Genomic DNA, 22,805 nt, shown 5'->3' with positions numbered 1-22,805 from the left:
AATTTGATTTTGGAAAAATTCGTCTTTAGCTTTCCTCACTTTCCTTTGTACCACATTTCGCAATAGTTTAAATTTCAGACAATAGAAACAAAATCAATAGTGAGTGAGGGACATCAGCGATTCTCTCATTTGCATGTGACTAAATTGAGCATATTTGTGAAAAATAAGCGAAACTTTAAAATGTCATTTCTTTAATTCTTATTTTACAACAATGCAATTTTCAGCATTATGCTTGTCTGATTTTTCTCTGTTGATTTAAACAACATTTTTCTGAGGTGGACTTGCCCTTTAAGTTTAAAAACATCAGGGCGTATCACCCCTGAATATATTAGTCGGGATATTAGTACTCTTTTTTTTCCCATTACAATATTCATCATGCAAGCCTAAATTAGATCGCAGTATATTTCGATAGAATAGACCACTTTACTAATGTAGGCAAATTTATTTTTCTTCCCTCGGGGCCTAGTAATGAGTTATTCCATTAACCTGTACCTAACAATGGTAGCTCAATACTTGGAATTCACTTTGCATACATTAGTTGTTGCTATGTCGGGCAAACCTCGGGCAAGCTTTCCGGTTGTGAGAGGCAACCTTTGTTAAACGGTATGCATAAAATTTGAATATGTTAGAAAATCGGTCTATTCTGTCGTAATTTTCCATGATTCTCGATAAAGCTGATAGCTTCGTGATTGGCTCATTCGCTATCGAAAATTGTAGAAATACGTGAGAAAGAAATTTACTAATCTTTACATTCAACATGTTCAAGTCGCATATCACATTTGAATGTAGGAAAAATTAAATGTTTTCCAGAAAATCAGAGTGATGGACTATAAGGTGACTAATTTAACTGAAATACTTGAATCGGGCAAATTAAAGATGTAGATAGGCATTAAATGATTAAATAACGAACAATTAAATCTAACTCCGACAAAAAGTTACGATTATGTAAGGTAATGCATATACTACTTCAGCTCACGGAGATAATTGCTCATGAATGATTCATAATCAAGCAGTCACTCGATCTGCCCTTTACTATCCTACGGATAAAAAATAAAAGTGATCTCACCCCGCGGGAAATTTGCAACTATCAACATTACCGGTACCGAGACGTTGAGTTTTTGGGTCTTTCACACAATTAGCTCGCCCGAACCTCCGGGGCGCGCGGTGCTAGTGTGCTGGATCTGGGTCCGCTGCATGCTCGTCGACCACGGCCGAACTACTGCAGTTGATGCTCACGATCAATCGCTTCGACCTGACTTTTCTTTATTTTATCTTCATTGTTAAGTGCAACAGTCAAGAACTGAGAGGCCTTTGAATCGAGTGATTGTTTTTTTTGTTGATTTTGAATTTTTCAACGAATTAACAATGAGTTGGGACGTGATTGCCCTAGATTTTGGTGGCGAAGAAACTGCTAATTTTGGAACTCGCCAAGAATCAGGGACGGCTCTGTTTCAAGTGCAGACTTTGGCTACAATTTCAAATTCCAATCAAGAAATGGTAGGCATGATAAGGTCAATGGTGGGAATGATACTAGGGTAAAATGTAACCCAGGGAGCTACGGCCTCGCGGGCCTGAGCCCAGGACTCATCCGTGTACTTAACGCAGAGGATACTCTCCAAAATTTTTTTTTTAATTTGGGCCTAGGGCCTAGGCCTTCTTAGTAAAAACTAGAAATGGGGTCGCAATAAGCGCCCCAAATAAAAGGGGGGAAAAGTAAATCAGAGATGCCAAGTTCAAAGACCAGCTATGCAAGAGATTTTCTGCGAATCTGAGTGAGAGACTTTGTGTACAATGTATAGGCCCCCCTATGGGGACAGGCTGTGATAGTTGCGCGAGATGGAGATTTGAGGCAATGAACAAGAGTCTAAAATGCTTTAGTCTCACACATAATGCATGAGACTTGGTAGCTCTGAGTAAATTATGGCACTTCCCTCGATAATATTGATGAAGGTCTATCGTGACACACAATCCTGACATCTAGGCACAAACTGGACCCTCAAAAAAGAGGAAAATTTCTGTTGCGTTTGTTCTTTCAAAATTGAAAACGAAATGGCCGATCGATACCGAGAACATGACATGGAGCCTGGCCCTGGACTCGAGGTCTAACTTTTCTCTGGGTTACTAGGTAAAATGTAACCGTGCAAAACTAGAGAGATACTGGGGTAGATTGGGGTCTCAATAGTAATCTTAGACTTAAGTCTTAAGAGAAATGCCAGTAGGGCCTAGTTGCAGTAAACACTTATTTCATGAGAAAGTCTGTAAAACCAGGCTTAATTGTCAGTACCGTATGGGCACTAGACTAGTATTCAACCTGGCATAATTCAAAGATTTTGACATATTCCCGAAAATATTTAGAAATAGGGAATTTATCTTATTTTCATACCTTTGTTATTTCCAGGGTAATCTGTTGTCAGTATTTTCTTTATCAATCTGTCGACTGTATGCACGGAGGATCGAATTATGCGGCGATGGCATTTTGCACCGGATGGCACTAGTATTCAACCTAGTAAGGATAGATAGCAAATCTCAAAAGGGTTTAGATTGCTAAATTAGATCTAGATCTATCTAGGTCTCTGGCTTTGATTAATTCCCTGTTCGGTCTCATCTCAAATGGTCTAGTCCATAGTCGGATGGGACAAGGGCAGATTGAGAGACAGGGCCATCTTTCATCGCTAGGTTGAATACTAGTGCCAAAAACCATCGCCGTATAATTCGATTGCCTGCGCACACAGTCGACTGGTTGAAGAAAAATTAACGGAAATAGAATGACCAGCATTTGCCCTTGGAAATAAGACGGGTCTGAAATTCAGGTACCGGTAAATTCTATATTTCAATATATTTGAGGAAACTCTCCAAACGGGTTGAATACTAGTGCCCTTACGGTATATCATCAAGGTCTAGATCTGGTACAGTTACATAAACTGAACTTTGTGAAATCTTGAAATCTACACAGAAAAATGTTCTCACTGAACATCAACATTACTGCTTTGAATGTTGGCCCAACGCTTGACTCGAATCCTGTGCTTATTTGCTAATTTCTCAGCAATTACACAATTTTTTCCAGAATCCTTTTGCACATTTTTTTTTAATTTATACAATTAGACACTTTGGTGGTCATTTCATTGGATTCTGTACAAACTCATTTTGATATCGTTACGACAACTGGCATTTACCTTTAATAAAATGTGGAAACAAAAATTATGCACTTAATTACTACTAGATATTCAAGGTCTATCCTGACACAAATCCTGAAATCGAGGCACAGACTGGAGCCTAAAAAAAAACTGAAAAAGTTCTGTTGCGATACATCTCTTTCTTTCAAAATTCAAAACTAAATGGCCAATCGAAACGGAGGCTATATTTTGTTTTTTTTAAAGGACAAGTCCACCCCAACAAAAACTTGATTTGAATAAAAAGAGAAAAATTCAACAAGCATAACACTGAAAATTTCATCAAAATCGGATGTAAAATAAGAAAGTTATGGCATGTTAAAGTTTCGCTTATTTTCAACAAAATAGTTATATGAACGAGCCAGTTACATCCAAATGAGAGAGTTGATGACATCACTCACTATTTCTTTTGTATTTTATTATATGAAATATGAAATATTGTTATTTTCTCGTCATGTGAAATGAAGTTTCATTCCTCCCTGAACACGTGGAATTCCATTATTTTAACATTTTGTGCTTCAGGCAAGGAGGTCCTAATTGTCAAATTCGTAAAAATTGAAATATTGTATAATTCAAACAATAAAACACAAAAGAAATAGTGAGTGTGTGACATCATCGACTCTCTCATTTGGATGTAACTGGCTCGTTCATATAACTATTTTGTTGAAAATAAGCGAAACTTTGAAATGTCATAACTTTCTTATTTTACATCCGATTTTGATGAAATTTTCAGCATTGTGCTTGTCTGATTTTTCTCTATTGATTCAAATCAACATATTTCTGAGGTGGACTTGACCTTTAAGGTTCCAGTCTGTGCCTCGATGTCGGGATTTGTGTGTCATGATAGACCTTCATCCATGAATAATCGTGGTAAGTTAAAGTACATAATTTCTGTTTCCACACGCAAAGCGCAGAAGCTAAAGCGTTTATCAAGTTTTTTTTAAAGAAAAGGGTCTCGAGATCAGGGTATTCTCTAAGTTATATTGAATGCTTCCCTTGGAACGATCATATGATTACAAACAATTTAGCAACAGTGCATATCTTTAACTTGCAATTCAGAGGTGAAGAAGGGTATATGCCGGGAGGAAGATATTCCTCCCTCCGCAGAGCATTAAAACATTTTAAAGGGCAGACGTTTCATCAAATGCAGATATCTCTTCAAACTGTTGGACTCTAATTCAATTGATTTTTTAGATTATTGAACTTCATTGCAAGGAAACATTGCCCAAACTTGGAAACTTCTGTGATTTATTGAAATTTATATATAAAAAAGGATGGTGTATAATTTCTTTGACTTAATCCTGAAGTGCTTTATTTTAATTTGAATGATAAAGAAACTTAAAGTGTCATTTAAAATTTCAAACCGAGGGCGCAAAACAGGACAGGAGATGAATATTGTACTTTTTTTTTCATTTAATACAACACAAATTTTATTACCTTCCTCCTGTTTGCCCCCAAATTATGGTTTAGTAATGAGATAAAAGCGGGAGAAGTTGCCTATATGGAGGTGATGACAGAAATTGATATAAAGATTTTATCCGCCTGGAGTCAACCCGACCAGATCAATTAAAAAAAAAGATAACTTCATATACTTCGGCCTATTAAACCTTACTTGTCCTTTAATACAAGAATATAATGAACGTTATCAACTGATATTCGTGTTTAATCTTTAAATTTTCATGTTCGCAGACATGGGACCCTCCTTTATAGTCATAGTCTGAAGCTTGACTCTGTTCTGCAGAAGATTGTAAAATCATGAGCCAACAAGCCAGTTCGTAGTTCCTTTCTGTGCATGATCAAAAGTTTCTGCGAATGATCAGAGGAAGGTCATTCGTACTGCAGTGACATGGTGGTTTAAAATCTGATGAGATAAGCTCAAACTTTGATGTCTTGAGTATTCATATACTCTTTTGAATTTTTTTTTTCATTTACATCCACAAAAAACAATGTGTCCACGGACGACTGGTATTTCACAGTTTGCCAAGTACATTGTGCAACAAGCTATAATATGCAATCAAAGTAGGAATGCAACAAATACCTTCATAAAGTGTTCATTGGTGTGCTATTCTAGTCACCTGGTCTAATTACTTCATCCTGCTATGTAAGGCATGCTTACGTAATATCTTGCTTTTAAACCTGCCTATCATACTGAAAGAAATGAAAGATCATTTGACCAAATTTGTCCATGAAGTTACTATGAACTGGTCTATTGACGAACAGGAGTTAATAAAGAACTAGATCTAGGCCCTATTCGATTTACATGAAAAGAAAAAAAAATCTTCCAAAATACACTTTGGTTTTTTGTTTCTGTTTGAATAAAAAAATCAGATATGGTTGTACCTTCCAGCCAGGCTGAAATAGGGACCGATAATTAACGTGGCGGTGTGCCCTCCCAATATATAAAAGGCCTGTCTAAAGTTAGAATTCATTGCATACAAATTACCGGTACCCTGTAAAAAAGCTTTCTGTCTGTGGAGCGAGAGACTAATAGAAGCTGCAGGACAGAAACAGAACAGAAAAAAAAATGGTCTATCGAGACATGATTACTTTATATTTTTGTACAATGGGAGGTTAGCTCATTGGTATTTATGTTTCATTTTTTGTTTGATTAATCAGTTTTGGAACTTTTCTCAGGCTGTACATATGACTGTATCCTTTCTTATTTCCTGAGTAGACACAGCCTACTTTATCTATTTTTGTTTTGTACTTTCATTCCAGGTCAATAAGCTTCCTCATGTCACAGCATCCAGCTCTCAATCTCAGTCTAGCATGTGTGTTACAGCAGATCGAAATGTATCGTTGTTCAATGATGGCTGCCAGGTCCTTAATGGTGCCTTCAGTTTTGGTGAGTTCACTGACATTGTTAAATTATTGGGTGATTTCAAGTTCAGTGTTGACATTTTGGTGTTGGTGTTATATCAATTTTTAATCAATTATAACACCAAACATGAAATGAAGATGGTCCCGAAAAGTCACTCACTAGTTGTTAAGATGTCAATAGTGCGATCTGGATCAGTTTTACAAATTCTGAATAAGCTTTAGAGCTATGGGAAGCAATCAAAATTTCAACACCAACACCAAGGCCAACACCGGACTTGAAATCACCCATTGATGTTATGGATCTTATAAACCCAGAAAAGGTAAACATGGCTATGATATGTGCAAACTTCATAGAATCTAAGTGAACATTAGTTTAACCATTTTTCCACAGAAACTAATAGCATCTATCTGAGAATTGAACATGACCATAATTCCTGTTAATCCCTGAAATTCCTTATCTGGATGCAAAGTATCAAAATAATTAAGGAGTTTGAAAATCATTTTACCTCTAGACAGAATTAATATAACACATGGAGGGGGAGATATTAAAGAAGAAAGATGGTGAAAATGAGGGAGACTGATGAGGGTGTAGGAGAACCAGGCAAGGAGGAAGAGAGGATCTTTGGATAAAGGAAAAAAAGATGAAAAATGAAGTTCGAGAAAAAAAAAATAATGAATGATAATGATAATAATGATAATGCTAATATGTCCATTCATATAGCGCAGTTACTATGTGCATATACTCAACTGCGCTTTGATACTTGGTATCATATTATATATAAAAGGAAGGAATTAAGAAGATGGACGAAAGAAGAAAAGAGTAATATTCAAAGTAAATAAAGAAGCAGGAAAGTGAAAAATTAGAACTATCTATATTTGATTGGGTATTTGCCTATATCAACTGGTGGGTGTTTCATAAAGCAGTTCGTAAGATACAAATGATTTTACGCACAACTGGTGATCCTTTCTTGGGCTAGATGATACATCCCTATGTCATTCATTTAGGACACAAGAACATGCTCCAATCGTTCGTAAAGTTGTGCTTAACCTTACGAGCAGCTTTATGAAACACCCACCAGGTATAAAAGGAGGGTCTTCAGAAGATGGACAAAAGTAGGATAAGAGTAATAATACAAAGAGAATAAAGAAGCAGGAAAATGGAAAATTAGAACTATCTATATTTGATTGGGTATTTGCCTATCAAATTGTATGTGACAATTCCTTCAATGGATGATGTGATAATTTTGGTATATTGTCACTCTGTTAATTTTTTACTTTGTTTCATTGCTGAATTACAGAAAACAAACTACACTCTTGTTTTATGTAGTGATCTTATAATATGTGTTTTTTTTTTTGAATTACAGACTCTGTGGTAGAACTGGCAGTTTGGGTAAATGATCTGCCATTCTTGATTATTGCTGAAAGGAATGGGACTGTCCATGTGTATCACTCTGGATTGCATAGGATTCTCATGTCACAGGTAGAGTATGACCTGTAATTTTTTGAGCCAGAGTTCAAATGTTGTTGACTGAAGAATGATTATCTTTTGTAGTAACTTGAAAGAGTGCATTCGCCTTGTCTAACCTGCCAGATGTCCCTGTAGGGAAAGTCCAATTATTGGCTAGAGATGGCCACTTCAACCATTGTCCAAATATTTGTGAAAATTTCTGTCTGTACTAACTATAGAAAGCTATGCATTTTTATGCCACTGTCCTCCCATATATGTCCTTGTTTTTTAGTTACAGGGTTTGTAGGTATTGCCTTGTATAACATTAGTTAATTCTCTTATCTTATAATTCACAATTTTTACAAGATCATTTAAAAGATCAACACCTTTTTTATTGCAAAAAGTAACGCTTTTGTAATTATGATAATAAACCATATTTTGTGAGGGGGGGGGGGGTTCAGATGGACTAGATTGATGAACATTTATTGGAGCTTTGTAGTTTATTAGCATGAGCAATCATAATTCTGTGGTATGATCTCCTTTTTTGTGTTTAACTCCATTTCACTCCCCCTATTCACCTTTCACCGCAGAAACTCGTAGAAAGGAATGTTGATGAATTGGACAAGGTTTGTTTTAAACAGATCAAAATGACAGAGGATGAAGAAGGTAAATACACTGTATGTATCATGTGTTTTATAACATTGCTTTCAAATTGAAATGTTGAAATCAATCACAATTCAATTTTTGTCCCAAATCAATCCTAAGAGTTGAAGGTGCTATTGGTTGCTGTCTTTCTTTATAATTAAATGTACTACCTATTGATTACAAATTTTATTGTTTTTTTGTTTAGAATTTCTTATGTATTTCTCTGTTTTTACTTTTTATGTTTTTCACTGTTTTTTTTTCAATGGAAATCGTTGTCATCACCACTATTTCAGTCATAAATAATGTGAAATCTATTGCTTTTAATTAGCAAAAAAAAATAATGATACATTTATGAATTTAGGCTACATACAGAATTTGCATTGGCTTATCACAGTTTTGAGCAATTTAGGGTCTGACATGCACTTACAAATTGTTATCTAACTTGGGAACCGCATACCTCGCTTCGCAAATTTGGTCTTTAAAAGTTGTGCGAGATTTGAAGTGAAAAATGTTGAGGGGGGGGGGGCTGTTTTTGCCCACCACCCCATGGTTTATGATTTAATTGCTGCCTATCCTCAATATTACAATTGTTACCTGAATGCCCTCATTGTTTCAATTCTTAATAACCTCACTATTCCAATTGATACACATTTCTTAAGTTTACTACAATATTTAATTTCTAGCTTCAAACTCAGTTGTTACTCTAAATGAGATACCGGTAATTGTGTTATTTATACAGGTAAACATTCGATTCTGCTGTTAGCATCACAGAATGTGTTGTACAGGCTGTCCAACGTTGACATGAAGAAACTACATGATGGTAAGGAAAATTATTAGGGGCTGTCACATCCTGGGGCCTGTTTCACAAAAACTTGTTAGAAAACAAATTTGTAATAACAGTATAAAGCTACTGTAATCATTCTATCTGATTGGCTGATAGTAAACTTGTCATAGAAATTGTATATTTCTTATTATATCCCTTACTTAAGACAGTTGTATTGAGAGTGTACACAAGGAGAAAAAGAATAGTTTTACTACGAAAAACGTTTGCCGTGAAACAGTACATTTTCCTTGCTGACGTCACGCATAGTCCATTTTTTCCCTAGGGAAAAAGTGAACTATACGTTTTTTTTCGCAATTTGCGAGCTGTGCGAGCACAGCGCTGCTCAGCCAAACAATACTCTCCACTGCATGCCACAGGAAACTTTCGGCGAGCTGCACTAACCAGGTGCGCTCACTGAACAGACGATCCATACGGCAAGACCTATTATTTTTTCAACTTCTCAATGATTGTTCTATATATCGACTTATTAAAAATCGTTTTGCTGTAAAATGATAGGAGTGGAAGGGATATAAAACAAATATACAATGACCCATTCTCGGAACAGGCTAAAACTATTCGCACTCAGGAACATCACATAGTACTATTCTCCCGAGGGCCATCGGCCCGCGGGAGAATAGTACTAATGTTCCTTCGATGCGAATAGTTTTAGCCAGATCCTCGAGTGTCTTAATGAAACGAGACCCTGGACTTAAAGATAAATTCCAGTTTTGGTAACGATCTCAAAATGACTTTTTACAGAATCTAATATAATAACCACCCAAGTGTCTTTTTGTATGAATAAAAAATATGTGCCAAAGGATTCTGGGAGAAACTGTGTAAATGCTGAGAAATAAGCAAAATAAGCGCGGATTCGGTCACTTCCGTCGGGTCTTTATTCCAGCAATAATAATACACTGTCCCACGTGTGCCTATCTGTGTTGGTGATCTTCAGTGTGAACGTTTTTCAGCGTAGATTTCAAGATTTCACAAAGTTCAGTTTATGTAACTGTACCAGATCTTCATCCTCGATGATATACTGACAATTAAGCCTGGTTTTACAGACATTCTCATGAAATCAGTGTTTACTGCAACTACTGGAATTTCTCTTTAATATCCAGCATATGATGACTTATGTTTAGCAAGCTATTATGAAAAAATTATTTCGGATTTATAAAGCGGGTTTTGCAGAGGATACAAAGCGCTGTTATTATTACCCAAGATTTAGCTGCGCTGCCCATATTGGCACTCAAGCATTCGAAGAATTTCTTCTTTGATTGAGCAAGTCATATGACAAATATTTAATATGGCCTCACTTCATAAGATCATCATTGGAATGTGACTTAAATGCAGTTCATTATGACATCATTAGGTATAAGTGTGCTCTATGCTACATATCACACTGCATTTATTGTTGTATGTGTTTCATAACTTTAATTTTCTTAATGTTAATGAGGGTCTTGGTTGATGCAGTAGCAACAGTTGCAGAACTAGCAGCCTTTGTGAGTTCACTTGATTGTGTAATTAATACATAAATTTGTTGAATTGTTTGTTTTTTCTGTGGTTGATGTAGATACAGCTATTAATGTGTTGGATTTTGTTTTTTGGTTTTTACAGTGATTCAGAAAGGAGATTTACGTTCAGCCAAAGATGTAAGTAAATCCTAAATTCGCCTTATGAGAGTTGATTTTGATTTTGTTACTTTAGTTGAAAATTGTATTATGTAAGATTTCAATATAGGAAAGAATGTTTCTTTTAGTATCGCATATCATGGATTTATCAAGTCTCTTTAACCCTTATAAAGCCAGGTTATTTGGACCCATCTCACAGGGTGGGGGGGGGAGGATTCAGCCCCCTCAAAGATGTCGGCCAAATAAACATGCAAGTGCTGCCAAAAAATTTGCACAGTGGGGTAGTGTGGGATGAGATCTACAAGGCTGTATGGTTTATTTTTCCGAAAACAGTAAGATTTTTGTGTAATATGAATTGATTGCTCTAATTAACTAAATAGGCCTACAGCCCCCAAACAAGTAATTTTGTATTCACACACTCATACAGTATGTTTTATGAATTTCTTGTGTATTTCTTTGTTTTGTTCTGTTTTAGTTTTTTTTTCAATGAAAATCATTGCTGACTTAATTATAATTATAACAAGGCAAAATTAATTGATTTTAAGCAGTAAAAGTAGAAATAATGATACATTTATAAATTTCGGCTAGAAAAACAACTTGCATTGGAATTGTACATAAATTCACATTTGTTTAGAAGAAAAAAGAGCGATGTGGTCGAAAATTTTTAGCATGGTGGATTTATCATGAAAAATGTCAGATTGCTTTGGTTGAATATTTGTTGAATGTCAGGTTTCAGAGAATGTTAAATGTGAATGTGTTTAGTATCAGATATCCTTCATTAATTCAAGTCTCTTACAATATCTTGTCAAGCTACAAGGTCAGATTGCATTGGACGAGATTGACCTGTCTCATGTTCATCAGGAAGGCTCTTCAGATCTTGCAACCATAGTGTTAGGAGGACACACGCATCTCGTGACAGTGGTAAGTATGGTTATGTCATTGGACTGTAGACATCACGTTATTATGATTTCAAATCCCACCTTGGCATGAGTAAGGTCATAGTAGCAGTCATGGTGGTAGCCGAGTGATGGCCCCACAGCTGGAAAATCTTGGATCTTAAACCTGCGGTGAGGTCTTAAAGAATGATAAAAGGCTGACGATGTTATGTCCCCACTTTCCTCTTTCCTATTTTATAATATGACACTCAACCTCGGACAAGAGGTCATTCTCGAAAACTAATCAAGTTAAAAGCACACTCAACACTCAGACAACAGGACTTCTCCCAACGAGTAATCAACCTATGGAATGATTTAGCTACTGAGGTTGTAAATAGTAACAGAATAAATGCATTCAAATCAAATCTAGAGAAGGCCTGGAAAACCAAGTTTAATTGTTTCAACTCCGACATAGAATCCCCATAACTCGTCCATACCCATAGAAACACTGTAAAATTGTTGAGTACAACTGAAAAAAAAAAATCAAAGATGCAGAGGGACAAATAAGTCTTCTATGCATTATGCCCAACATCAAGGTAACACAAGGTAAAAAATGAAGTCATGATTATTTCATATTTTCCTTCATGTGTTATAACATCTTTCCCATGTAACGAATGACATTGCAGCAATGATTATGTAAGTATATTAAATCATTAGACAATCTGATCATAATCTGTGTACCCATTGTTTTAGGGTCGTGGTGACTATGTTATGGCTATTTGGAAATGTCAGAGTCAAATAAGTGTTCGTCGAAGGATGAAGACAAATATGTTTATAGGTGAGTATATATGTACATCAATTCAACTGCAGACCATTTACCTGCCTCCATAAGTATAAGCCAGTTCGTAGTTCCTTTCTGCGCATGATCAAAAGATTCTACGCATGATCAGAAGAAGGTCATTTGTACTAAAGTGACATGGTGCTTTAAACTCTAATGAGATAAGCACCAACTTTGATGTCTTGATTATTCATATATTCTTTTGAATTGTCGTTTTCATTTCCATACACAAAATCAACAATGTTTCCACGAACGACTGGTATTTCACAGTTTGTCAAGTACATTGTGCAACATGCTAAGATATGCATTCAAAGTAGGAATGCAACAAATACCTTCATTAAGTGTTCATTGGTGTGCTATTCTAGTCACCTGGTCTATTCAATTTCTTCATCCTGCTATGTAAGGCAAGCTTACGTAATATCTTGCTTTGAAATCTGCCTATCATGATGAAAGAAATGAAAGGTCATTTGACCAAAATTGCCCATGAAGTAACTACGAACTGGTCTATTGCAGCAATATGAGAGGGAGAACAAGAAGAGGAAAAAGAAGGAGAAAGGGGAGGAGATTTAATTACATTACTGGTATTGATTTGTAAATTCTTATGTGCTTTGCAGCCAAAATGCAGTTAAAATCCAATTGTGAAAGAAATATAAACTGCATCTGATTCAGTTATTTTTTCTTTACTTCCCCCCCAAATGGATGCATGCCTAAGCTTCACACTGTGCTCTTGTCTAAGAAAACTTCCTTATCATATTAAGAGTTCTTTGTTGATAATGTGGTGATTGATAATTGATTTATTTCTTCTTTAAACTAGTTATTGTTCATTTTGGCTATGTCTGTTTTCTACAGCGGGAGAGCAACTCATCAATTGTGTAGTCAGTGGGAAATACATCTTTACTTTAGATGTTGAGGTAATACATTTATATTTTTATTAAATATAGATACACATTTTTTAATTTCATGATTGCTACGTTATTACTTCTGATATGGCATTAAAATGTATCTTTGTCTATTGTTCATTTATATGCATGCATATGTTGAACAATTTCAGTTTACACTGAAGTTTGTCAATGAGTGTAGGAACACTTTTACTTTAGTTATTTTGCTTGAAACCTTTTACATTGATAATCAACACAAGTTTGACTTGCTTTTTGTTTTATATTCAAATTCCTGATTTTTTTTTATTTTGCAGCATAAGTTATGTTGTTGGAATTCTTCACTGATTCTTGTATGTGCGTGGCCTCTGAAGGTGAGGGATTTCTTCCTTACGGCTGACAACAACAACAACAACAGGTAAGTATGCATGCCTTCACAGTCGTCAAAGGAGAAAGTTTACCTTAAAGGACAAGTCCACCCCAACAAAAACTTGATTTAAAAAAAGGAGAAAAATCCAACAAACAAAACACTGAAAATTTCATCATGTAAAATAAGAAAGGTATGCCATTTATAAGTTTCGCTTAATTTTGCAAAACAATTACATGCATATCCTGGTCAATATGCAAATTGGCAGACTGGTGACGTCACCCACTCACTATTTCTTTAGTTTTTTTCTAAATGAAATATTCTAATTTCCTCCTTGTCAAGTGAAATAAAGTTTTATATTTCACTGAACATGTGGAATTACCATTATTTTAACAGTTAATGATTAAGTTAAGTTGGTCCTTATTGTCAAATCTGTAAAAATTGAAATAATGTATTATTCAAACAATAAAAAACAAAAGAATTAGTGGACATCATTGACTTTCTCATTTGCATATCGCTGAGTTGTGCATTGAACTGTATAGTGAAAAATAAGCGAAACTTGAAAATGTCACAACTTTCTTATTTTACATCCAATTTCGATGAAATTTGCAGCGTTATGTTTGTTTGATTTTTCTCTGTCAATTCAAATCAATTATTTTCCGGGTGGACTTGGCCTTTAAGAGAGGTTGAGGTAGAGGTGTTGTGGCTCAGTAGATGAGTCTCTGGACTTTGAACCACAAGGTCCGGTGTTCAAATCCCACCACAGCACTCGCGTCCTTTGGGAAGGTTAATCCACATTTGCCACTCTCCACCCAGGTGTAGTAAATAGGGTACCCGTTAGAAAGGATTTCTTTGAATGCTTGAGCGTTCCATCAGGGTAGCCTTACTAAAGCTGGGATAATAGAATGCAGCGCTGAAAACATTTGTATAAAGTTTATATAACTGTTGCATATGATTATTAGAAATGTGGCATGAATTGATGTGAGGTCAGTAATGAATGAGTCCTGGGTTCGAACCAAAAGGCCTCATGTTTTGGAACTTTCTCAGAACCAGTGTCCTTTGGCAAGATATTCATCTATAATTGTCACTCCCAGCTGATGTAATTGGGTACTGTATATATATGCTTAGCTCTGCCTATTATTGTTTGTTCAGACCTAGAATAATGGTGGAAATCAGTTTTTTGAGTAGCGTGAAAAGTCAGAACAGATATTGTAAAGAGTTTTTATCAAGCTGAATTAAGAAGGGGAGAAATAGTTTGAGGGAACAACTTGAAACTTGAGGCATGCATACTTATATGAATGAGAAGAAAGATGTTCTGATGAGATATTGTCACAAATTCAAAGGTCACATACGTCATTGCATGCATGAAAATATGTTCTGTCAATGACCTAAAATGGTTTGAGGGATCAACTTCAAACTCGGCGGGCCCACATGACAAAGACAATGATCAGAGTAGATTTTGGGGGTAATTATATGAATTTCTGATTGACAAGTAGTTATATTTTAAATTTTGCAACTGTAGAGGCATAAATTTGACTGCGTGCAGTTTGGAGTCGATCTAGTTTATACAATGAATGATATCACAGGTTTGAGTTTTGTTCTTTTTTTTGCAGTGAGACTAGACCCCAATTTCAGTTGGTGATGTTGACTGTTCCTAACAAGAATGAAAGTTACTTGAAGGTCTACGATCTTCCCAAGATGCATTGCACTTACACACTGTCCGTTGGTCCTGTCTCCATGCTTGCTGATACCCCAAACAATCAGGTGAGATCACTGTTTCATTCCAGAAATTATGCAATATGATATTAGGAGTTTGAGGTGGGATGTATCGTTGGCGTTCAGCCGATCCGTCATATCAGTCAATTTTGGTTTTTAAAAAATTGATTTTGAGATTTTTGTAGAAATTGGAAGTACTATAAAAGTCCTATTCTAAATATACTTAAATTTCTAAGCAGCAGTTTATATTAATTGCTGAGATACATTGGGATTTTCACGGAAATACCATACAAATTGTTGATAAAATGCACAGATCCATCGGAAACCTGTACTGAAGCAAACAACAGCTGCATGCACTTAATATGCAAATGCACGGTCGGCCAAACTGCCCTTTCTGCACTGCATTGACAATTGCATGTGAAAAAGCGAAACAACATTTTGACGGAAAATGACAAGCATGTAGCTCTTTTGCGATTTTTTCTCTGATTCTTGATTTTGTGTAATAATAAAGAAACCAATGTCAAGCAGTTGTCTTGGTCTTTCCAACCATGTATTTTCCTAGCAATGATTGTGTTGTAAGGCTGGGAAACAAAGTGTGGAAATTATAGTAAACTTTGAAGTCTATTTTCTCTATAAGGGTTTGCACTGTCGTATGTGTGATACGACGGTTCGGATGACCACCAACTATATGTTTGAACAGAACAGGGATGGTTTTGCGATCTGGCGACCTGGATTTAATTCCCACTTGTTGCACTAGTGCCTTTAGAAAGGCATGTATTCTCCTTTCAGGTCCCTCAGAGAGGACTGTAAGCCATCAGACCTCTGGTTGCTTGTTTTCAAGCATGAATGCTATATTGTTTATCTTGGAAAAAAAAAATACCACTGCCACCACCTGATTTGATAAATTCTTGCTAATACCTTTATTAGCACTTGATTTTGGAGAGGAGGCAATAAGCAGAATGCATCACTGTAATCCTTCATATTTTCATCCCATTGCAACTATTTATGCCTGAATTGGACTCTATTCTCCTTTTTGTCTCACCTGCGAAGCAGAGTGAGACTATAGGCGCCGCTTTTCCGACGGCGGCGGCGTCAACATCAAATCTTAACCTGAGGTTAAGATTTTGAAATGACATCATAACTTAGAAAGTATATGGACCTAGTTCATGAAACTTGGCCATAAGGTTAATCAAGTATTACTGAACATCCTATTAGAGTTTCGTGTCACATGACCAAGGTCAAAGGTCATTTAGGGTCAATGAACTTAGACCATGTTGGAGGAACCAACATCGAAATCTTAACCTGAGGTTAAGTTTTTGAAATGTCATCATAATTTAGAAAATATATGGACCTAGTTCATGAAACTTAGACATAAGGTTAATCAATTATCACTGAACATCCTGCATGAGTTTCACGTCACATGACCAAGGTCAAAGGTCATTTAGGGTCAATGAACTTTGGCTGAATTGGGGATATCTGTTGAATTCCCATCATAACTTTGAAAGTTTATGGATCTGATTCATGAAACTTGGACATAATAGTAATCAAGCATCACTGAACATTTTGTGCAAGTTTCAGGTGTCATGATTAAGGTCAAAGGTCAATTAGGGTCAATGAACTTTGGCCGAATCGGGGGTATCTGTTGAATTACCATCATAACTTTGAAAGTTTATTGGTCTAGTTCATTAAACTTGGACATTAGAATAATCAAGTATCACTGAACATCCTGTGCGCATTTCAGGTCACATGACCAAGGTCAAAGGTCAATGAACTTTGGCCGAATTGGGTGTATCTGTTGAATTACCATCATAACTTTGAAAGTTTGTGGATCTGATTCATGAAACTTGTACATAAGAGTAATCAAGTATCACTGAACATCCTGTTCGAGTTTCAGGTCACATGATCAAGGTCAAAGGTCATGTAAGGTCAATGAACTTTGGCCATGTTAGGTTTTTTTTGTTGAATAACCATCATATCTCTGTAAGTTTATTGGTCTAGTTCATAAAAAGTGGACATAAGAGTAACCATGTATCACTGAACATCTTGTGCGAGTTAGAGTAGTATTCAAAATCAGCACTGCTGCTATATTGAACCGTGTGATGCAGGTGAGACGGCCAGAGGCATTCCACTTGTTAGTATTTTTTAAAAACAATATTCTTATCATTGAACATTTGCCTTCATTCACAGGATTCTATATTTCTGGTAGAAGGACGGAACGAAGACGAAGATGAGTCCAGTCTTGTCAGTATGCTGATGATCCGATGTCTGATGGAAGCGCTCCCTGAGACTCGCTTCCATCGTCTCCTGCACAAGAAGGAGTTTGAGGAAGCAGAAAAGTTTGCCAAACTTTTCAGCCTTGACACCGAAGTAAGTATGCTTTATAGTTTGAATGTGTTTCAGAGTGAATGTTTATCATCACTCACAAGTACATGCCATTGTAGCTTTTGGAACAGCATACCTTTTTATTACTGAATGGTGTTGTGGGTCAGTGGATTCGTCTTTGGGGTTCAAATCCCTCTGCAGCATTTGTGTCCTTCGGCAAGACATTTTCATACCTTTGCCACTTTCCATCCAGGACTCTGTTGCATAAAAGTTACCATTATGGTAACTTTGCCATCTAATGGTAACTTCCCTGAAAATCTTGACTCTGGTTGGCTGTTGATCATCGTTACCATGGGATGGTAACTTTTATGCAACAGGGTCAAGATGTAGTAATTGGTAGGAAAGAATTCCTTTAATGCCTAACTACATCAGGGTGTAATATAGTAGTACACAGCACTTAGGAACGTTGTAACACTAAAGCACTACATGAATGTTGCATAAGGGTCATTCCACGGGGTTGGGGCAACAGCACTTTTTGTGTTCCTTATGAATTGTTAGCTTTATCCTGAAAATGTGTTTGGTGTTTTGATGTTGCAATGTGGTTTTGTTGGAAGGCAGTTATGTAAGCAATTACTTGATGCAGAAATAAAAATGTTGAACTGCAAGAATTATTGATGGTGAGACTTTAAATGATGATGTCCAGACTCTTTTTTGGGGTACCAAGTGTGACATCCAAAATGGTCATTTTCAGTTGAAGATATCTAATCAAAAGATAAACTTAGTCAAATTCAAATGGCCATAATTGATAAAGCAACATTTGTTTAATAACAAAACAGTAATGGGATAAACTAAAGTAACTAAAAGTCAGATATCATTTTTTCCAAAGTTATGTGTCAGAAATAAAGGGCAGGCAGTAAGCAACTTTTCATCAAAAGATTAGCTTTGAAAACCTATGATAATGTCATTTAAATTAATCGAGTGTCGCCGATGTTTTGGGCGATGTCCGGGTCAAATTTGTAACGGTGGATCACATTTCATCGCGTATGTAAGAAGGAGACACCGGAGAAGAGACCGTCGTTGTATCAGACGGACGGGATGTTAGCCGCGATCCACATGCACATGAACAGCCACGATGTCGGGCGTTTTGAAGCATCGCAGTTGGGAATCTTCCTGCAATGTCCGTGAAACGGTGGATTGGATCTCCACGATGTTTTCCCTTTCAAAGCAACGTAAGTACGGAGATTTATCCCGATACTCGTATTTTGAAATTAGTTAAACCTTATCTTTAAAATGTGGAACTATATTACCATGCAGAAAGTGTTTTTAAGTTTGAAAAATCTCGCTAATTTTCCATTATCTTTCACTTCGGTCCCACATGTAGCTTCTTGTGTAAGTAAAATATGTAAATTAAGACATCGCCGTGTTTGTTTCCAGATTTGCTGAATGGTTCCAAAGAAAATGTTTTTATTACTGTGATTCCGTGCAAACATGTTTTGAATGGTAGCTGACATGATTCAATCGTAATTTAGTTGATTTTTTTACACCGAAATATGTTGATTCAATAGGCCAATGGATACTCAGAAACAGCTCTTTCACTGATGATCATGACGATCACGATGACATCTCAATTTGGTACAAAATTTCTCCTTGTTTAAATTGGCTCCTACTGATTCTAGGAAATATGGGTATCAAAGACCTGAGGATCAAATTTGAATTTGCAAAAAAAAATGAGAATTTAGAACCAGTGGCAGCGCCACGGGGGAGGCAGACCCCCCCCCCCAAAAAAAAAAAAAAAAAATTTCTGCTCGTCAGCTGATCCCAGCCCGAAAGGAGGGGGGGGGGCAAAATAATTTTTCTGTTACTACCCCCCTACACATAGTAGATGTGCTTTGTGTATGATGAAGCATGGGAATAATTCCATTACTAGTAATTCTTAGCTGTAGGCCTAACCTTCCCAAAACTTTTCATCTTGTTGAATGTTGGTATACTTTTCAGCACTTATTCTTTTTCCCTCATTTCTTTCTCCGTTTTTTCAATTGTATTTTTTTTATTTCTATATATTCAATTGTTAGGGACTTTTTCAATCGTATTTTAATTTCTATTTATTCAATTGTTAGGAGAGGGGGTGGGTATTTGTTTTATCAGAAAGCAAAAGCCTGTGTGATTGTTTTCAATGTGATTTTTTTTATTGCAATATAACGACATTTTAAAAACATGTACAAGTGAACAAAAGAAAATGTGACACAATCAAGTTTGTTTCACAAGAGTTTATTTGCTGTATCAAAAGGTAAATTGCAGATTTGAATTCCATGAATTCATTTAATTCCAATAAAACATGAATATATTATGTAATTGCTTGAACAATTAAACTTCAGAGATGAAAATTAAATAGGATGGTCATACAGAACTAAATGGAATTGTCAAGAACCACCCTTGATTATAATGCAGAATAAAATTAGATTAAATTCATCCATTGAGAAACAAAATTGAAGTAAAGATAATTTATGAAAAGGTACAGGTAATGGGCAAGTAATTGTATTGTCAAAACAAAGTAGAACACAAAAGCAAATACAAAAATCCTTGTATAAAACATAACTTTATATTTAATTTATGAACTATGAAATGATGAATTCTATTTGCTATGAAAAAATACAAAGTGAGGGTTCTTGTGTATTTTGCAAGAACAGATCAGATTCCTTGTCATTGCCCTAGTAATCCACCCCCCTTACTTTAATGAGAAAATGTCAAGACATGTACATGAGTAAATGATTTCATATAATATAAAATATCGTGGAAACAATCCAGCAAGTTTTGTTGATTAAAATGTAATAATTTGAATTGTGTAAAAAAAAATAGTCAAACTTCCAAATACTATTTTTCTCAAATAACTACAGGTAGCCTCTGTTGAAGGTTAAAATGTATATCTTCAGTACATGAAGTGTCAATCTGGTGACCTGTACTCCTGGCCTGATGGCGAGGCACAATTCTACCTCTATCCATTGGGTCACCGATCTTCTTGAAGTTCATAAACTTGTAACCTGAATGCAGAGAGAAATATTGCATGTTATTTCTAATAGTCAGGTTTAGTGTACAGTGTAATACATTTTTTACATTTGCCAGTAAGAAGTTTACCATATAGTTTTTAACTAAAGGAAAAGATTGTACTTTGCAGTTTTATACTTGAACATTTATTAGAATAGCTTAGTAGAAATAGTACATTTTACTCTCTCATTCACAACTCTATGTTCAAACAACAGGTGTAAGTTTTTTTTATTCAATTTGTCCACTAAGTACTTTACAATTGTCCTTTTGGCATGCTGGAACTTAATGTTTTATCCAATGCATCTATTCCAGTGATGACATGATTATATTTTAATTAAAGTCACTTAGAACTACATTACCATGTAACTGAGGTAAAACAAATTAGAGTAAACAAATTGAACAAGTTATATGTGTAAGGTATTAATGCATTGTCCATGAATTGCATGCCAACTTTGTCTTGTTTTGTCTTGAAAAACCATAGCTTAGAAGAACTAAACTAGTACCTTTTCCCTACATCTTTTTCACCCGAGTATTGTATCAAAGGTATCAAAATTATAATCGTGTACATGTATGAATAAAAAAAAATTTACCTGTTCATTGATATGCATTTCAGAAGCTTGCCTGTAGATGTTGTATTTCTACACTTGAGTAAGATGAGTTAACTCGCATTTAGTGTGTTGATAAGTAGAATGTCAAGTCATACTATTCAATATGACCATTACAAGGACATGATGTCCATGTAACGGTGGTATGTACGTTTGAAAGTGATATCTTGAAGGAGATATTTTAAAGTAATAAATGATTTGGAGATCATAAGCTAGCACTCTTGTTTTTTTCCCTTTAGACAGAAACATATGTTTCAAGAGATAGACGGAAGTGGAACCTTGAGGATTACCGTAGTATTATTTTAAATATAATTTATCAATAATTTTGTACATTTTTCCTTGTTTAAACTCTAATTTAAATTGCTTTTATTTGCAAAGAATTTGACATGAAAAATGTTTTTCTTTAGTATAATCAATTGATCTTGTGCAAATATTCTAAGGCATAAAGTGGAATTTGGTGTGTATTGGCCATTAATGGACCTTAACTTAACAATGCTTCAAAGTATACCTCTGTTACTGAGACATGATGTCCATGTAACGGTGGTATGTACATTTGAAAGTAATATCTTGAAGGAGATATTTTAAAGTAAAAAGATTTGGAGATCATAAGATAGCACTGTTTCGTCTTTTCCCCTTTAGACAGAAACATAAATGTTTCCAGAGATAGACGGAAGTGGAAACTTGAGGATTACCGTAGTATGATTTTAAATATAATTTGTTAATAATTTTGTACATTTTTCCTTGTTTAAACTCTAATTTAATTTGCTTTTATTTGCAAAGAATTTGACATGAAAAATGTTTTTCTTTAGTATAATCAATTGATCTTGTGCAAATATTCTAAGGCACAAAGTGGAATTTGGTGTGTGATGGCCATTAATGGACCTTAACTTAACAATGCTTCAAAGTATACCTCTGTTACTGAGACATGATGTCCATGTAACGGTGGTAACACCAAAAATAGAAGGTTAGGCCAGAAAGAGTAATTGAGTTTTTCCAAAGAGAATATTCCATTCTGTTGAGGCATGACTTCTCTCAACTATTTAGTTCTACATGCCATCATAAATTCAATTTTCTAGACTGGTGAGAAAAAAGAATGACACAGAACATGGCACTGGTATACACACAGAGCATCAAGTTCCATTTATTGATGCTAAATCTATCAAAATATATATGCCATGTTGGAAAGTGTGGAATAAAGTGACTAACAATGTAGTTAGCAACATATTTATCAAGAGTAATGGAGATCAACCCCTTTATTTTGACAGAGGGAGAGCATAGTCTTAGCAAGGATGATAAGTGATGTCCATGTAACGGTGGTATTTTGTCAAATCTTGTTTCTCAGTTTACTCCAATATGCAGGGTGGTATCAAATGCCTGTAAGTGGATTTAGTTAAAGGATTGTCCCATGAAACATATAAGAAATAAAACATTTCATTTATTACATTTCTATTTTTTGACCCTGATGTCACAATTTTTGCCCCAACCCCATGGAATGACCCATAACATTTTTATAATGATCTCCTTTTAACCACTTGAATTTGGCAAATATAACCCAGATGTCTCTTTAGTGAAAGTGTGAAGCCCCTGGATGACTTGTCACCAGATAATGCATAAGGCCTCTTCTCAAACAAG

The 22,805-nt window shown here is 35.5% G+C and overlaps 1 protein-coding gene and 2 long non-coding RNA genes across 4 annotated transcripts in view; 2 read left to right on the top strand and 1 right to left on the bottom strand.

The window, feature by feature from the left end:
* The first annotated feature begins 1,075 nt into the window (after positions 1 to 1,075).
* The window catches only part of LOC121425702 (kinetochore-associated protein 1-like), a 103,673-nt gene continuing 81,943 nt past the window's right edge, over positions 1,076 to 22,805 (top strand). The window contains exons 1-12 of one of the 2 annotated variants that reach the window (XM_041621872.1): positions 1,076 to 1,497; positions 5,889 to 6,015; positions 7,355 to 7,470; positions 8,028 to 8,103; positions 8,822 to 8,902; positions 10,520 to 10,554; positions 11,344 to 11,454; positions 12,162 to 12,246; positions 13,096 to 13,157; positions 13,439 to 13,533; positions 15,099 to 15,252; positions 17,392 to 17,571. In XM_041621872.1, the coding sequence (XP_041477806.1) occupies positions 1,366 to 1,497; positions 5,889 to 6,015; positions 7,355 to 7,470; positions 8,028 to 8,103; positions 8,822 to 8,902; positions 10,520 to 10,554; positions 11,344 to 11,454; positions 12,162 to 12,246; positions 13,096 to 13,157; positions 13,439 to 13,533; positions 15,099 to 15,252; positions 17,392 to 17,571 (1,254 nt within the window). In that variant the 5' untranslated portion in view covers positions 1,076 to 1,365. Of the gene's footprint in view, positions 1,498 to 5,888; positions 6,016 to 7,354; positions 7,471 to 8,027; positions 8,104 to 8,821; positions 8,903 to 10,519; positions 10,555 to 11,343; positions 11,455 to 12,161; positions 12,247 to 13,095; positions 13,158 to 13,438; positions 13,540 to 15,098; positions 15,253 to 17,391; positions 17,572 to 22,805 lie in introns of both variants that reach the window. The other variant, XM_041621871.1, reaches the window with a different exon arrangement.
* Positions 18,387 to 22,248, top strand: LOC121425704. Its single transcript, XR_005971522.1, has 2 exons — positions 18,387 to 18,755; positions 20,421 to 22,248. It is a non-coding gene; the product is annotated as an uncharacterized LOC121425704 (long non-coding RNA).
* LOC121425705 lies at positions 20,426 to 22,558 on the bottom strand. The gene is made up of 2 exons (XR_005971523.1): positions 21,159 to 22,558; positions 20,426 to 20,564 (listed from the first exon to the last, which is right to left on the bottom strand). It is a non-coding gene; the product is annotated as an uncharacterized LOC121425705 (long non-coding RNA).

This window comes from Lytechinus variegatus, chromosome 12 (genome assembly GCF_018143015.1).
Source record: "Lytechinus variegatus isolate NC3 chromosome 12, Lvar_3.0, whole genome shotgun sequence".
NCBI lineage: Eukaryota > Metazoa > Echinodermata > Echinoidea > Temnopleuroida > Toxopneustidae > Lytechinus > Lytechinus variegatus.
This window is presented reverse-complemented; position numbering and strand designations above follow the sequence as displayed.